The sequence below is a fragment of the Mixophyes fleayi genome, chromosome 12 (genome assembly GCF_038048845.1).
Source record: "Mixophyes fleayi isolate aMixFle1 chromosome 12, aMixFle1.hap1, whole genome shotgun sequence".
Lineage (NCBI taxonomy): Eukaryota > Metazoa > Chordata > Amphibia > Anura > Limnodynastidae > Mixophyes > Mixophyes fleayi.
In genome coordinates this window covers 44,263,175-44,282,166 of record NC_134413.1, presented here as the reverse complement: position 1 = coordinate 44,282,166, position 18,992 = coordinate 44,263,175, and the positions used below count along the sequence as shown (strand labels likewise).

Below are 18,992 nucleotides of genomic sequence, written 5' to 3'. Positions count from 1 at the left end.
TAAAACATAAAACGACAATAAAAAGAAACATTTTTCTTTCTTGTCCCTAGATTCTAATTAGCGTTCCTTCAGTCTATGCAACAACGGACATTCGGTTTCGCAACACACAGTGAACCACAGGTATTAGACGCATTGCGTTCTTTCCTGCTTTATGCGACGCGTCCGTCAATCCACCCTTTGTTGAGGAACCGAATATCGTAAGCGTTGCATACCTGCCGGTAACGTAACTCCTAACTCACGAGCCCCCAAATTATTAAAGTAATTTTATCGTTTTAAAATAAGCATTGCCCAATCAATTGTATGTGTGTCCAAAGCACATGGTGGTTTATTTTAGCAGATGTAAATAGTCAACAATTCAATACATTATTATATCATGATAAAGTACAGTACAGCACAGCCAATACCAAAAGATAAGTACATACCAAATGCAATCGCTTGCGCACGCTGCGCAATCACCGGACCCGATGGACAATATTCTGTATAGAATATTGTGTCAGAGTTGACTGAGGCCCCGGTGAGATGCAACTAATATATATACAGTCAGTGTTACATTGTGAACAATAGAGATGACGTAGATTGTTTCTATAGGTCCAGACGTTGGGTGGGTCCAGGCCAGACAGGTAATAGGTTGATTCAATCTAAGGAATCCAAAGGTGGGGGTCTTCTCTCCAGGGGGTCTGCTCCTTTTCATAGCCAGTATCATACAAAGGTTTCACTCTCTAATATCAATAACTAAAGTATGCAATGTGCGATCTCTTCGCCGACTGCACCGGACAGCTGCTGATGATTAGGGCTTCAATATGATATCAGGCATGACACCTTTCCTATTACCTAAACCTTTAATAACACTACAATGTACATATAATCAACATATACGTATATATATATATATATATATATATATATATATATATATATATATATATAGACTAATAATAAACCGAATACTATCTGCTCCTGAATTACAGTGTAACAGAACCAATATGAAATTATATAAATAACTAACTGTTGTAATGCGAGTGTGTGCGTGCGTATTTTACCATGCGAACGCACCACGTCACGTAACACGTGGCGTACGCTTCGCAATACGCACGGCAAACCAATATTAAACCAATATACTTTCGTTCATCCAATTATACGACTTCAACAGTGCACACGAGAAGGGGGTGTAGACACACATCATAGAGGTATGACTATGTCCCACCGGAGGGGCGTTCAGTGCTTCCAAGTGCTGGCCTGCCCCCAGTAACCTTCAAAACACCCTTTTAATGCCCAGTGGCACCTGGTTACTGCTGAACTGCATTACATTATAGTGTAGAGTACTAAAAAGCATCCAAAATTAATTTTACACAATAAAAATATCTCAAGCATTTGGGTGCCTCACTTCAAAATTTCATACTGACACTTCTAAATTCCCACTTCCACCAAGGGGTTCAGGAGAGTGACCACACAGTCTATTTGGCATGACCATGCTTCCTCTGCCAAGACAAACAATTCTATTCCTGTGTAGACTTTTGCTAGGTATAGCGTAATTGGCAGCAAAATAATGCTCGGCATGGCAACATATCATAAATTAAATTCGAGATTGTGGAGACATCTTGACTGTCTTTATTACATGCGCCACTTTTCAGCCAAAAAGTAACTAGAATACGCAAGATGGTTCTCATTAAAAGGTCGAGACTCGATATACTCCTGCACAGAGATGGTGCAAAAATCGGGTTCTATTTTGCAGAGTGGTAATGGCTATTCACCCCTCTCCTAACATAAATGCACCTGTCTTTTTACTCTGCCACGCTAAACTAGACACATTGGTGTGCCTACTCTGTATTTTGCAAAAAATTACATCACACTGTGCCCAGCCCTACAATTGTCCAGGGTTTTTTTTTCTCTCCTGGAAATATCCCTATTTTCAAATAGTGACTCAATGGGGCATATTCAGTTGTTGGCGTTACTTGGAAAAGTAACACATCGTGCGCATTATTACCATCATTACGGTAATAGTGTGCATAATTACGGTTATTACGGTACCTTTAACGCTGGATTTCAGCTCACAGCTCAGGGAGCTGTGAGCTGAAATCCAGCTTAGAATTACCGTAATAACGGTAATATTTTTAATGCCGCGGGAAACGCCAACAATTGAATATGCCTCAATGTGTAGCACCAATTCTTTTAGCAGCAAAGTGTTTCTGGAAAATCTATTGAAACGTTGGCAACTATGCCAGCTCTATTATTCTTGTGCAGAAATGTATACTCCAAACATACTAATTGAAATCTTCCATCAGTGACACTAGCTGCGAAGTAGTTATTCTGCTGGTCTTAACAGGAACAAGATCAGGGGGTATATTTACTAAACTGCGGGTTTGTAAAAGCAGAGATGTTGCCTATAGCAACCAATCAGATTCTAGCTTTCATTTATTTAGTCCATTCTACAAAATGACAGCTAGAATCTGAATGGTTGCTATAGGCAACATCTTCACTTTTTCAAAACCGCAGTTTAGTAAATATACCCCCAGATCTTCATTGTGAATTGTCCAATTTAAGGTCTAAGTGGTTTTGGGGTTTACTTTTATTTTACAAAGAGGTTTTGTTTCTCTGGCTATTAGTCGATAAAAAGCAATGTATCCAACAGGAGTATTTTTTTAACTCTGACATTTAATGTTGATGTTTTCCAAGGTAAACCTAGCGGTATAAAAGGTATATCTCTTCCTCTGTCATTAAATGCCCTGCTTCCATTTTAAAGCTTTACTACATCTGGTGTAGATTTGTATTATTTTTTATTTCCAGTGTGAATATCAAATCATACATGTTATTGGCAACAGTTTTTGTTTGCTCTATGTAATACACCACATAATAGCACATGTCTTTGATAGCTATGTATTTGTTCTTTGATAAGAAGATAATATCTAACTCTGCCGTTACAGATTGGCTGCCATATGGCTGTCCAAAAAAAAAGGGCCTACTGGCGATGGTAAGAGTTCCATTGACACCCAAAGTAATATGTAGACCTGATATTTGTAACCCAGTATAATTCAATTTTTGTTACAATGTTTCACACAGCTTTTTAGTGCAAATATGAATATCAGTTTTCACAGACAAGTCTTTAGAATTATCATTGGCACAAGGATGCTGATACAACCTGGAAATGGAAAATAATGTGGTTCTAATTAGGGACACTGGCTACATGCCAGGATCAGCACACTAGCTATGTGTCTTCCAGAATGCAGGGGATTTTGCTGCCAAAATATGCACAAATAGTGTTGTGTCTATTAGAACAGATGGTTGTCATGTACTGATGCATTAGCTGGTTTTCTGATGTGTGGGGAACAGATAGAAGCCCCCTCATAGAATCATGTTGCTCACATTATTTTAGTACATAGGTTTTGACCGCTGAGCTTGAGGGATTTAGTGTGATTTAGCGAGACAAATTGATGGTAGAAACCAGGGCAGTGTTTAGAGTAGGTACTACCCTAGTGCCCCTGTATTTGATACCCACCCCACCCCTCCATTATTATTTTCACTGCGAAAAACTGATTTGTGAGAAAGAGCAATTTAGAAAAATATTAAAAAGGAAAATAGTAAATAATATTAGTAAAATTCTTTATACAATGTCCTGTGAACAGTGTTGGCACAGGCAAGTACCTAGTTTGCCTATACTGTGTATGCAGCCCAGGCTAAAACAATGTCTTGCACATGCTTAATCTGTCATAAAGAAGGTTTCTGCTTAACATTTTAGACTCTTTAGTTCTTCACATTCTTTTTTTGCAAGTAAATGTTAACAGTAAAAGAAGGATTATCCCCTTAACCATGGAAAGGCCATGAGTTACATCATAGTTGCTGAGGGCCTTGGTAACTAAACAATCTGCCCCCCCCCAGCACCACACAGCATACCAAGATTTTGGCATACGTTTGCTTCACATTTCTGCTAATAAGTTCATCATGCCCTCTGTTATGTCATGTCAGTAGCATTGTACCTTACAACACTCACATAGTAGATGCCAAAAAGACCCCACGCCTCTCTACATTTGGGACAAATTGGGGCATTGCCCCTTCCAAATTTATGTAAATGTATTTTAAAGAGTGTTAGGTCCACTCTGTGTAAGATGAATTACTGGAATCTAACACAAGTGGTGGCAACACGGGCACATCTCAATATATAATCGCAGTCTTCAACTGATAAGTGATCCGGATCTCCCACCCACTTCGGCCTAAGAAGATCAAGGACACCAAGGGCTAGATTTACTAAGCTGCGGGTTTGAAAAAGTGGGGATGTTGCCTATAGCAACCAATCAGATTCTAGCTTTCATTTTGTAGAAAGTACTGAATAAATGAAAGCTAGAATCTGATTGGTTGCTATAGGCAACATCCCCACTTTTTCAAACCCGCAGCTTAGTAAATCTAGCCCCAAGTGATATTTGATGTAGTATATGTGCAAATGAAATTGAGATTAATTTTTGTTGCCCCTTTGTTTGAAATATCTACTGAATGTTTTACTCTGACACTTCTTCCCTGCTGCCCTACAGCAGTGTTTCAAAAAGGAAGCTGACTTCACTATCTGGTGGAAGTGCCACAATACATGTAGATGTGCCATCTCTATGTATAAAATACCATAAAAATACGGGCTGACAAGCCTGTCAATCTTATAAATGCATCCCAAAATTATTTTTAAATTTAACATAAAAAATAAAACCCTGCAAAGCTTCTTGGCCTAATAGCAGCGTCATTTGGATAAAGCAGTAACTGCATGCCAAAAGTTGCTAGACCCTGTCCTCCAGATTGACCTCTTTGGAGAAAAGATTATTGGATCAACAAGCATGCAATTTTCCTTTATATATGACTATTATGCATAAAGTATGCATTTAGGGCCTGATTCATTAAGACATGCGAAACGAACATATTGTGTGTTTTTAAAAAAAAAACGCACATAAATCTGGCATATACACATCCATATTTTACAAGTAGCATATGCAATGATACGTCTGTTGATTAATAAGGGTCCAGGTCTGCTCTGCTCTAACAGACAATACACTGCAGAATATAAAGTCACAAAAGAACACATACAAAAAAACTATTCAGTTAATGTCACCTGTTAATAAACATTAATAAAAAGTATTTTCTTTCCACCCCCCCTTCCATAAAATAAATTTATTACGATGTTATGAATGTCTACTGTGCTTTAAAATGCATTTTTACAGTTGCTCCTGATTGCAAACACTTGTTCTATCTTGCATATGCAACCGTTTTCACTATCACTCGGCACTTACACCAGCTGGTCCAAGTGATACGACAGAAAAACATGTACCTGTGAGAGGTCCAAAGCTTGAATCGGACGCTGCTGCGTGCACTCGACCTTGGTGCGCCCTTACTGTACATTGACTAAGTACATGCGCCAGTTCCTTCCCTGTACCCGCCATGAAATCGTAGGCTGTAGTAATGGTCCTTCGAGCTTGAAGATGAATTGGACATTGCTGTGTTTCCCAAGCGTATGGTCCAGGGCGATTTTTATGCAAAATACTGCAAGTATGGTTTGGTTCTGTCTATAAACGGTGCCACAATTGTATGCAAAGTACAGTCCGGTTCTGCAACTTTAAGCAAAATATGGCACATATCAGCATTTACGTTCCTTAATGAATCAGGCCCTTTTAAAACCTAGTTAAAAATACCAGATGTTTTATCTAACAGAGGTAAGCTTTAAATAGTGGTGTCTTTTTCTTTCTGTATACTGTAGGGAATGCTGGGTACCTCTTACACCAACCTGCAGAGGCAGCTGTACGATTTGGAGAGGAGACAGAATATCAGAGGCAGGAGCAGAGTGCTGAGGGGCGGATTGCTCGGAAATTACAGTTCATCGGGGATCAGTTTCAAAGACTTCACTTACAGAGGGTAATCTACGATCTTTATATACTATAAATGTAAAGGAAAATTATCAGATGGCACTAAGGAATGAAGAAGACTGAGAGAATTTTTCCTGTACAGCAGCAACATTTTGAGCCCTCGTTTCACATTATGCTTGGTCTCCAAACGTTGCTGCTGTATGAGAATAAATTCCTTCATTTTCTTTCATTCCTGAGTGACGCCTGAATGTTGCTACTTTAATAATTCACCTGTACATCTACTTGTTAATGCAAATTTATGATCAGCTAATCAATCATGTGACAGCAACTCAATGCATAAAGGTATGCAGACATTATCAAGAGGTTCACTTGTTGTTCAGACCAAACACCAGCAGGGTGAAGAAATGTATTCTAAGTGACTTTGACCGTGGAATAGTTATTGGTGTAGCATGAGGTGGTTTAAGTATCTCAGGAAGCTTGTGGCGATTGTGTAATGGTGTGGGGAATGTTTTTTTTGGCACACATTAGGCTTCTTAATACCAATTGAGCATCCTGTAAATGACATAGCTTCCCTGACTCTTGTTGCTGACCATGTCCATCCCTTTGTGGCCCATGGCTTCCACTGTCACCAAACCTCAATCCAATAGATCACCTTTGAATGTGGTGGAACGGGAGATTTGCAGCATTAATGTTTAGCCGACAAATCTGCATCAACTGTGTGATGCTCTCATGTCATCATGGACCAGAATCTCTAAGGAATGTTTCCAGCACCTTGTTGAAACTATGCCACACATTTTTATGGGGGGATAGGGGAGTTCTACCCAGCACTAGAAAGAAGTACCAAATCCAGCTAAAATGTGCTCCTGGATATACCATATTGCCATGCAAGGGGTGTAAGAGCAATTTTCTAGATTGCAGGGAAAATAAAGCCAGATTTTGCATGTAGTACACACATAGGGCCTGAGTCATTAAGGAGAGCAAAGCATAAAAAAGGAGTAACTTTGTACCTGGGCAAAACCATGTTGCATTGGAGGGGGAGGTAAATTTAAAATGTTTAGATTTATAGTTGGGATAGGGCATGTCCTAGATCAACTTTAAATTTCAGTGTATAAATAAAGCTATCAAGTATTTGTGTGCTAGATGAAAAAACAACCAGTTTTTAACTTATGTACAAAATAATAAACTAATTTGCACCCCTTGCATTGTAACGTGGTTTGTCCAAGAGAACATTTACCCCTTTTTTGCCTTACCTCCTTAATGACTCAGGCTCATACTGTTCATTTTTTAACTGTGATTTAGAGCTGAGCTAGGACGTGCAATCCACTTAAACCTATATCTGGCCACACATTTTAAATTTGCCTCTCTACACCACAAAATGTTTGTACCAAAGTGTAAAAATGCACTTTCTCTCTGGGTTTGCCCCTACTCTATATGAAGTCCATAGTCTTGTTAATTGTGTTAATTTTTGAACAGGCTGTGAAGTAACCTGGCAGTAAATTACATTCAATGACTTCCTCGAGCTCAAAACTAATTGTTTTAAAACAAACAATTCCTGCACATCTGCATTGTCACCAGTAATCCCTTAATTGAAATATTTCCCAGTGCACTAATAAGCGTTTTCAACAATTTTACTTTAAAGTAAAAATATTTATCCAACTTTCTGGCCTTTAGATGAATTAAAGATATCCAGTCAGACTTTTAATATTTTCCCTTCACCTTTCCAAAACATCCAATGTGTAAATGATAATGTTACAGAACTCCCAACAAAACATCTAAAAACTTTGCTGCAGTCTATAGAGAGTTAGTTAGTCCAAAGTCTCTTCCATAAAACAAAATGATTAAAATTTTGAGTGGAATACAAAATAGTCAGTATGGCATCAGGCAAAACACAATCTATAATAATCTAATCATCTACAATATAGTGAGGGTCTAGCTGTTTCAGAGATATTGCATTCTGGGAATGGAAGATGCTACGTGCGTTATAAAAGATCCACATTACATTGCATAATTTCAATCCATGGTGTAATATATTCTCTATATTATGTGGATTTTTTTATTGTATGCTCTTTGATTCCAGAATGCAGCTTGCAAGAAATAACAGTTGGGACATTTTGAAAAAGGTGTTGCATATGAGCAGTGTAAGTTGCTTATGAGCAGTGTAAGAGTAAATGCCCATTGTGCCTGCTGCTGAAAATTATGATGGGCCTATCATCTACATGAACAATGTCAAAATATTCCTGTGGGTTTACACAGCCAATTAAACATAGGACAAAATGCAATTTTAATGAACTATAATCAAATAACATACACACCCAGCTGACCAGTATACAAAGCAGAGCTTCAGTCTATTGACAAGTACACTTGGCAGCTGACCAGTATACAAAGCAGAGCTTCAGTCTATTGACGAGTACACTTGGCAGAACACCATTCTGGCGACCAGCATACAATACAGAATTAGAGGAGCTACTTACTCAGGTTTGGTGGGTAACAGAGTGCCTTGTAGAGAGTAGTGAGCTAAAATCAGATACACATGTGATATCAGTATTTAAAAGCTTGTTACTACTTAGTTAGCAACCAGTCAGAAGCAGTATTTCTCATTGGCTGCTGAATAATTATTGATGGATGAAGTTGATGGACATCTAAATTGATTTTGAGATCTCTCCCAGCAGTTCCCACATCTTTAACAGGACCAAACAAATATCTTATCACTGTTTGAGCCTATTTTGTGTGAGGGGTGCTGAAGCTTGTTAAACCAGTCCTGCATGTGAGCTTATAGACCTCTACCACTTCCATGCATTGTGATGAAGCCAACATACTGTATAACAATGAGTCAAAACTAGTCAAATTGTTGTTAGATTGGAACTGACGCATGAATGTTATCAAGATACTTGTTTATTGACATGATGGGAGTTGCTTTAAAGGAAAATAATCTCCAAAAACGATTTTCCTTACATTTTTGTTCCACATAAATGTCTGAACAGTGGGACACCTATTCTGGAATGTGTTACCTTCCCTTGGTGCATTTAGATTTATCCAAGCCTCAGTGCTTGCAGAAGTATTAAACATGTGAAAGTTCAAGTAGTTAGACAGCTTCAACCAATTGGATGCGGTGGCAGTTTATAAAGAGGTTGGTTGGGGCTGCAAGCTGTTGTGTGGCCAGAGTTACTCACCCAAATCCAATGGTACAAGTATGCCATGGATAAGAGGTACAGGGAACCTGTGATTTTTATGCTATGTATGCTACTGAACATAAGGCAGTAAATTGGGATTTCTACATGCCCTCCAGTAGCTTTCTTTCTGTCTGCGTTTGGCAATTTTCCACCATATTCTTATATCGCTGTTAAGAGCAATATGGTATGTGACAACTAGAATCACTTTGCAAGTTGTGCACCTTTAGCAGTCCCCTTTCCAAGGAACTATATATGTTTCACAGTACTCAGTTGCCCCCAGGGCTTAAGCTCGAGTAGTAGTAGTTGATATGTGCAAACTAGATGGTAGCAGCAGCATAAGCTGAGAATCAGACTGGCAAGGGTTAATGCAGAAGTAATGGACAAGCCAAGGTCAGGAGCAGGAAAAGACAGCAGTTCCTTTAAACAAGCCAGTGGTCAGGGAAGGTAGATATATATCTATGCAGATCTGTTTAACAAGCCAAAGTCATGAACAGAAGAAAACAGAGTATCTTTTAAACAATGGCTCAAACACACAGAACAGACAAGTATACAAGGCACACTAGGGGGTAAATGTATCAATATGCGGGTTCTTCAACACCCGCGTGTTCAGCCTCTTCCGCGATTAAATTTTAAGCGGCGCTGCATTGTAAAGGGAAGTTAACCCTTTACAATGCAGCGCCGCTTGAAATTTAATCGCAGAAGAGGCTGAACACGCGGGTGTTGAAGAACCCGCATATTGATACATTTACCCCTAGGTCATGCAGGAACTATCGCCAGCATTGGTATGGTAACAGGAAGGGGTTTATAAAGCCAGCAGAACCAATGAAATATTGTAGGATGATTAGCTGCAAGAGTTTAGCAAGTGATTGCACAGCTGACGCTTCCAGACTGAGAGCTGAAAAGACGCTGGTTGCAATCAGGCACCAGCTGCATGGACAAAGGGAACGCTACTTTTGTTATCAGGAAACTAGTACAGAGCGTAGCGATGGACATCCTGCAGATACATGAGACTTTGTACAATAAAATAAAGGAGAAATGCTGGTAACAGATAAGACCACTGCATAACTAAACACATCGGGGCACAATCTACAGCTGGCTGACAGGGAAAAGATGCCAGTTATAGATCTGACATGTAACGGTGATCATCAAATTCCTAAACACACGAGAGCTGAAAGGACACTGGTAACAGATATGATGTGGGGGGGTGGTACCCATACACTTTGTACATCAGGGTGCAATCCACTGTCACCTAACAGAGAAAGGACACCGCTACTGGTGCTTGGCAACTGGTCCAGTGTGCTGCAGTGATCACCATGTTTCTTAACATTACCCCCCTTTGAGGAGAGGTTGAAAGGGCTCCAATACCAAGGGTTTTTCCTATGGAAGTCTTCTACCAACTTCTTAGCATGAAGGTCCCTGGCTGGAACCCAGGATCTTTCTTCTTGGCCATAACTTTCCGATGGATCAGATAATAGACTTGTTTCTGGACCTTCTTTACATCCAGGATTTCCTCTACTTCAAACTCCATCTACTAATCCTGAGGGTCGCTGAACTTTGGCCCACTGAATTTGGGTGCAAATTTATAAGAAGGCTGCTTCAGCTGAATATTATTTATTGAGAGACTCACTATATCTCCCACTTTGAAATTACATTTTTCACAATGTTTATTGAAAAATAGTTTTGACTGAGGTGCCGCTCGAGAAAGAGAAATTTGAACTTTCTTCCAGATATTCTTGAGTCTTTTCATGGTTATCTTGGGATCCCATTTATCAGTATCATCATCAGCTATTCATATAGCGCCACTAATTCCGCAGCGCTGTACAGAGAACTCACTCACATCAGTCCTTGCCCCATTGGAGCTTACAGTCTAAATTCCCTAACATACACACACAGACAGAGAGAGAGACTAGGGTCAATTTGATAGCAGCCAATTAACCTACGAGTATGTTTTTGGAGTCAGTAAACATGGGATCAGAGAAGGAGCATGCTTTGGGGTGATGACCATAGATAAAAAAAAAACGGAGATGTGCCAGATGATGAGTATTATTATATGCAAATTCTGCCCATGGTAATGCCTCGGCACAGTTGTTGTGGAGGTGGGAAACGTAACATCTAAGATATTGTATAATGACTTGATTGACCATCTCGGTTTACCCATTAGTCTAAGGTTGATAAGCAGATGAAAAACTAAATTCCACACCTAAGGTTGAGCAAAATGATCTCCAAAACTTTGCTATAAACTGTGAACCCCTGTCAGAGATGATGTTAGCTGGAATTCCATGTAGCTTAAATATATTTTGGATAAATAAAGAAGCCAACTCTCTGGCTGAGTGTAGACCAAACTGAGGCACAAAATGGGCCATTTTGCTGAAGCGGGCAACTACCACCCATATGGTGGTGAACCCATTAGAGGAAATTAACTCACCAAAAAAATCCAGTGAAATGGATGACCATGGTTTATTGGGAACAGAAACTGGTATGAGGGGGCATGCTTGGGAGCAATCAAGAAATTGGACGGAGTTTCAGATGGAACCTGACCTTGAGATGCTTTTAATTGCATGAACAAATCCTGAGTTAAAACAGTTCCAATCTTTGTGGATGGAATGATTAAAGCGGGAGGAATGATTTCAGGGTGTCGCTGAAGAAAACATCTAGAGAGAGCATCTGCTTTTAAGTTTTTAAACCCAGGTCTGAATGTAATGGTGAAGTTGAACCTTGAAAAAAACAAAGCCCACCAGATTTGCCTTGGGTTCAGTCCTTTTGCGGATTCTATGTACTGCAGATTCTTATGATCAGTATACATTGCAATGGTGTACCTTGCCCCTTCTAGTCAATGCCTCCATTCTTCAAAAGCCCACTTGACGACCAACAGCTCTCTGTTGCCTACTTCATATTTCATCTCAGTGGTGGAAATTTTCTGAAAGAAAAAGGCACATGGATGTAGTTTGTCGTCAAAAGGGTTGACTTGAGAAAGAATGGCCTACCTCCCAGATCAGAGGCATCCACCGCTATAATGAAAGTTTGCTCCAGTTTGAGGTGCTTAAGCACAGGTGCTTTACAAAGTGCCTCTTTTAGAGTATGAAAGGCTCCTGAAGCTTCTTCCGACCAAACAGAAGGGTCTGCTCCGTTACAGGTCATGTCAGTGAGAGGAGGTACAATAGTGGAGAAAGACTATATAAATCTCAGGTAATAATTTGCAAAACCTAAAAACCTCTGTAAGGCACTCAGGTTTGTGGGTTCTGTACTTTACCTGTGTCCGTGGGAAATTATATAACCAAGGAAAGGTACTTGAGACACCTTAAATTCACTTCCTTGATGTGCTCATGATGCTGCGACAAAGAATGGGAATATATTAGGATGTCGTCCAGATAGACCACAACATACCTCTTAGCCTGAAGGGCATAACCAGGTATTCATAATGCCCTGTATGAGTACTGAATGCTGTCTTCCACTCAACCCCCTGACAAATTCGTATGAGTTGTTTACTCCTCTGAGTTCTATCATGGTGAAGATTAATGTTCCCTTTAATTGATTCAATAAGTCAGGAATGAGTGGCAGAGGATATCTGTTTTTAATGGTTACCTGATTCAGTCCCCTGTAATCAACACTAGGGGCCTGATTCATTAAGGAAAGTAAGGCAAAAAAATGAGTACGTTTTCTACTGGACAAAATCATATTACAATGCAAGGGGTGCAAATTAGTTTATTGTTTTGCACATAAGCTATATACTGTCTGCTTTTTTTCATGTACCACACAAATACTTGATAGCTTATTTGTACACTGAAAGTTAAAGCTAATCTAGGACATGCTATACCACAACTATAAATCTGTCCCCACATTTTAAATATACCTCCCCCCCCCATAACAACATGGTTTTGCCAAGGTTCAAAGTTACTCAATTTTTTTTCTTTACTTTCCTTAATGAATCAGGCCCAAGGTCTCAAACCCCCATCTTTCTTGGCCAGGAAGAAAAAGCCAGCACCAAAACGAGACTTGGAAGGTCTAATAAAGCCTTTGGCTAAGTTTTCAGAAACATAATCTTCCACAGCTTTGAGTCCTAATGAAGCCAGGTTGAACAGTCAGACTTTAGGCAGTTTAGCCCCTGGCATGAGGTCGGTGGCGCAGTCATATGTCCTATGGGGTGGAAGTGAGTCTGCTGCTTCCTTACAGAAGACATCTGCAAATTCCAGATATGCAGCTAATAATCGTGAGACTGAATTGTTTAAATTTGTTGAAGTAGGATACAACACAAGTAGGTCTCTGGACACAGTTGTGTTCAATGCTGTGAGCACTGTAAAGCTGTGGGCAATGAAAATAAACAGCTATGCTTGATAATAAATACATGACTAGAAAACACACAAAGCAAATAAGATAAAATCATGTTTTTAGTAGAAGTTTGAGGGGGGCATGTACAAGACAATGCATGAAAGTCACTTCTTGAATAAAGTACTTGGGGTATGGGCATGCTTTAAATTATATTACAATGTTTTAATCCACCACTTATGGATAGGTGCTGTCATTATGGCAGATGTCTAGGGCGCCAGGGAGTTGGGGCGCCTAAATTACTGAATGAGTGACATACTGTCAGTGATTCAGTGTCTTGATTGTCACTGGTCCCCCCACACACTGAGTGTCAGCCACTGACATAGAGGGGTAGCAGCTGGTTGCTTCTTACCTGTGAAGCTGCCTGCTGCGGCTCCACCATGTTTGTAATAAGCTGGGGGTGCCACACTCAGAAGAATTGAATATGATACTGTTGTGTGTGAAGGGGGGTGCCACACTCAGAAGAATAGAATATGCCGCTGTGTAGGAGGGTGTGCCTATGCCTAGGGTGCCCACATTCCACCGACTGTTCTTGGACAGGTGATTATAACTCTGATTGCCTATTGGATTAATGCAGCACCTATCCTATCAGGGCAAACCAAATAACAATACATTTATTTTAGAAAATTCTGCTAAAAGTAGTGGCGGGGCAGAAATAGTTAAAATGCTGATAAATCCACTTTAAAGAAATGTTCTTATATTTACATTGTATCTATGATGTTATTTTATTTTATTGAACTTACAATTAAGTTATAAATAATGAAACCACACTTACAGCATTAATCTGTCACGCGTTGAGCACACTCTTGTTTTTTCTTTTACAAAAAAAATACATCAGCAGTTGTAGAACAGGTTTTTCAGAAATCTGATTCTTTTCTGTCATTACACAATATTTTAGCCCTGTCACTTTTTGTTAGGATAGAAAAGGTTGCTGGAGTTGAAAGGAGGGGGCTAGGGGCAAATGATGGAACATGTCCAAAATGTAAGTTAAAAAAAAAATGCAAATGTAGAAATGGTGAGAGCAGTGCACCCCTCCCCTTTTCTGATTTTTCTGGTTGTGTTTTAACATTGCTATCTCTAAACTGGTGTAAGAGGAGGGGAAGAGATACAGGGTGCTATTTAACTATAATAACAACTGACATGGAAAGTTATGACCGATACCTTTCTTTACACAATGAGCCCCTATTTGTTAACGTTAGTGTAGTCAGCATTAACCTGTGGCTTGCTGGAAGTTCTGTAACCAGAGCTTAATGAGTAGACGTTCCCCTAACTCTTTTTGTATTTTCACAACAATTAGGATATGTACAGATATGGTATGCTGTTCCGAAGCTCTGTTCAACACATGGTGAATGAACCATAAACCGGGAATGTAATAGGCATACATACATACATACATACATACATACATACATACATACACATAAACAGTGTAGGGAAAACTTAACATCCAACACAGTGAGTTTGAAAAAGTGGTTATGGGTTAAAATTTTACACTTTTCTCCTTATATGCTCCTGCATGCTGCTCAATTGTTGATACATGGCACAGAGTTAGTGTCCCGTATGCATGTAGATAGTCAACCTATTCACATGCTGGATGGATCTGCTCATAGGTTTGGACTGTGAAATGTGGACTTGTGCATTACCACTGTGAATTCGATGAACAAATATGCTAAATTATGCACAATATCTGCGAAACAAGGAATTTCTTTGCAGTGCAAAAAAATTAAGTGATTAGGAAGTGATATTAACCGCACATATGATGGCGTTTATGGATTTTGTGGGACACTGCAGGGCCTGTTAGCCATGCACAATTATTTGTGACTTGCACCACATCAGAAGTGGAGGGAATCAATACATTTCATGAAGTTCTGACAAGCAATAATTAAGGCACTACTCCCGTAAAACAATGCGTATTAAAAAATAAAAAAAGTAAAATAAAATAATTGTCACCTGAAATTAACATTGATCCCTCACTGTCAGGGATTGTATGAAGCATGAATCAAGGGTTCAAGCAAGCTGCTTTTGGGAGAAAAATGGAAAAAGCATAATGAGAAAGGCAACCAAATGTGATCATTGACTATGCTTAAGGGTGGTGATTTCAGTTGTGCAACACGTGAGCTTTAGAGTTCACCTTCAAAACCACAAAGATGCATTGGATGCTCATGTGAGTGAGCACTTAAGTTTGTGGAGACCCATAAAGGTAGGAACATTTGTGCATATGTAGGTGCACTGTACAAATCTTGCTGTTCATAGTATACTGTGTTTGAAACACAATAATATAATGCATAGATACAAAAGTGATAGCTAGAACAACTAAATGTTTTTAAATGATTTTAGTGTTACCCAGGGCTTAAATACTCTGCGCACTGTCGCAAAATTAGATAGCCAAGCACAGCTTGTAAATGCTATTCGTATTATCCATAGGGAGTACATTGAGCCTTTTCTCCCAAAAAAAACATCTGGTATATTTACTAAACGGCAGGTTTGAAAGAGTGGAGATGTTGCCTGTAGCAACCAATCAGGTTCTAGTTGTCATATTGTAGAATGTACTAAATAAATGATAGCTAGAATCTGATTGGTTGCTATAGACAACATCTCCACTTTTTCAAACCCACAGTTTAGTAATTATGCCACTAGACTTGGGGATATATACAAGAAATGGATTGCTTGACCCAGATTAATGCTTCATAAAGTTCTTGAATTAACAACCCATTAATGCAGACTCAGGCTATTAAGAGTTTGCGGGTTTACACATGGCATACTACATGCAATATTTTATTACAATACACAGTAACTCATGCCACATTCAGTTGAACTGTTGTATTAAATTTGTATATTTTGACAACTGGAGATAGACCTTCTACAGCTTCGAATCCTGGGCAGAGTCTCATGGCCCAGTGGAGGATTACTTTGGTCCCAAATCAGTACTTAAGACCAAGAGCCCTTTCAACCTACTTTTTACCATAGATTTGCCAGCTCCCACAATCCAACCATATACCACACAATTAGAGATTGTATAACATGGTCATGCAGTGACCAGAGCTCATTTTGTGTAAAGCTCCCTCACCAGGAAAAAATGCTGCTGTGGACATAAAAACTAACAGTGAGCAACCTATGTTGACAATACTTACAGCTACAGAGCTGCTTATCTTCTATATAATTTTAAATGACTGTAGTTAAGGAAAAGCAACAACATTGCTATAAACTATGAAGGGGGAAATGTATTACCTTTAATGTTTGTATGTAAAGTCCAGGCATACAACCTGATGACTGAGAGACAAGAAGGCATGGTGCAAAACTATATATATTGGGAAGTGTATGCCTAAAATAAAGCTGTATATGATGGACATAGGACTGTATACTCTAGTCATAGTGATGTGTACAATATGCTGAATAAGGGACAATGGAATATGAGGGGGACTGTGTCAGTTGTACTCAGTCTGCTCAACTCCTACCCTCTGCCTCGGTACATGGCTGCTCCTCCGCAAGTACAGTCATCTTGATTCATAAACATACGGCTGAAATTTTGAAGTAATTGCGCAATTCTTAGCATTCAGTGGGTCTAAAGCTACTTTTGTGCTTTGTAAATGGCCTCTATAGTATTTACTTTTTGTTGACACCATGTGCCCTGCTGAGCACAGGTATGATGAGCCTGAGTCCTGTTCAGACGTATGTCCATTTGCCTATTGTATGTTGCATGAATTAGCTCTGCACATGCTCAAAAACCGACCGTACGCCTATTAACGCAATTGTATGTCTGAACGCAAATGACATGACTGCCTATGACTTGAGAAGGGGAGGGAAGGGGCGGACTAACCTAAGCTATGTTCAGTAAGGGCGTTCCGAGGGTGTGCAGATGCGGTCGATTCAAGTCTTCGGATTCTCGCAAGTGCGCTTGTTTTCAGCCGTATTATTTGTACCCAATACAAGACTGGTGTAATTGCCGACTGATAATAAATACTGTCGCGTCATTGACTTTTGTTTAAAAAGTACATGTATGCTTGCCACTAGCTAGCACAGAACTTCTGTATGCATTTAAGATAGACTGTAAAACTGAATTATATGTACAGTATGCATTGAAAGCATCTCTATTTAATTAATGTAAAAACGGATTATATTTGAAATGTAATATTTATTTCATGATCAAAATATGTTTGTATGTGTTCTGATGTGACCTCTATTGTACATACATGTGTGTGCATACTGCAGTCTGTTCTGTGTGTCTACATACGGCAAGAACTGTGTTGCAAAACATACTTGCACCCAGATTGACATGGAAACGTATCTTGAGATATGCTTGGCTATGAATACGTTCGGAACTACACACAAGTGGTCCTTTTTAAAATACAACTTACAGGCAGGTTGCGTTCGGACTTGAGTCAGGCCCAAAGTGTTTAACATTTTTTTTCTTGTTGAATGGTGTCTTTTATATTTCCTTTGGGTTACAGGGTGGAAAAAATAATTGTCAGATTGGCCGCTGTGTTGCCATGTCTTGATCACCCACTCCCACACTCATGATGTCCATGTGAGACATGGTAGAGGTTAAATACACTGAGTTATGCAGCATGGCTTGGGGGAGGCAGACAGAAAGGGGTTTATCAAGAAAAAAAGATTTAAATCTGGGCCTGATGTTGATCACTGGGTTAGTACATGTAACCATACAGTCATGAATTACCCTACTAAATGTTCTAAACTGCTAGTGTACTTTTATACTTTTATATTATAATTGTTTAGGATAGTACAAAATGAGCACACGGGCTATAAGTGAGCCTTTTAAAAACTTTTTATGGATGTAGGTCACCTGGGCTTAACATTTTTTACAAGCTACAGAAGTTTATAATTGTTTCACATTTAATATTATGTGGTGAAAACTAAACTGTTCTGAGCAGATTGCCTGGACAGAGTGTTTATCTGTCTAAAAGATTAGCAGCTTTGCTTTTTTCCAGGGCTGTCTAGAAAAGGGTTGAACAGGGTGAGAGACACGAGTAGAGGTGGGGGAGGAGGAGGGATCGCGTGAGTGAAACAAGGGACAGCATGGCCGTGTGTGTTTTGTGGCTGCACTCTCCTCTGTGTTTATATCGCTTTCTATATTTAGCTTCTGAGTCATGAGATCTTTCACTACCCACAAGGCACTTCTAGCACCTGACTATTGCCTTTTTATGCACAATATAAAGATTGCCCTAAGGACACTGAATTGGTTTCAAGGACTCTTTTTCATTTTTTATTTTTATTTTTATTTTGTTGGATTTTTTTTTGTGCTTAATCTTTTTATTGCTGCAAGAAGTAAACACTTGCAGCATCTCTGGACAAACTTAGGTCTTAAAAAAAAAAACCACACAATCAGAAAACAGCTGGGCCCTGTGCTACATAGGGGTGAACTTAGATTTCTGTTTTGACTCTTTTACTGCTATTGGGTTATTTCAATTAGCGTGGTGTAAAAGCATATCTCTACAGTGCTTCTTTTGAGAATTTTACTGTGTGACAGAATGTGGGTTAATATAAGAGTTAATAAAATCAGATTAACTTTAGGGAGAAATATCCCGAAAGGAAGTCTGTTAAAATGTTTAAAGACATTACAAAGGTATGCTTATGATATAGATCAGAGACACCACTGTTGTTGTGTACTGATATAAAATAGAAGGTGTGAACTAAACCTCACCCAATCACA

General features: G+C 39.2%; 1 protein-coding gene across 6 annotated transcripts in view; it reads left to right on the top strand.

The window, feature by feature from the left end:
- The window catches only part of BMF (Bcl2 modifying factor), a 95,900-nt gene that overhangs the window by 45,890 nt on the left and 31,018 nt on the right, over positions 1–18,992 (top strand). For all 6 annotated transcript variants that reach the window (XR_012680153.1, XM_075192109.1, XM_075192108.1 and 3 more), the window contains one exon: positions 5,726–5,880. Coding sequence is in view for 5 of the 6 variants with exons in the window: in XM_075192109.1 (XP_075048210.1) it covers positions 5,726–5,880 (155 nt within the window). In the remaining variant the exon portion in view is untranslated. The remainder of the gene's footprint in view (positions 1–5,725; positions 5,881–18,992) is intronic.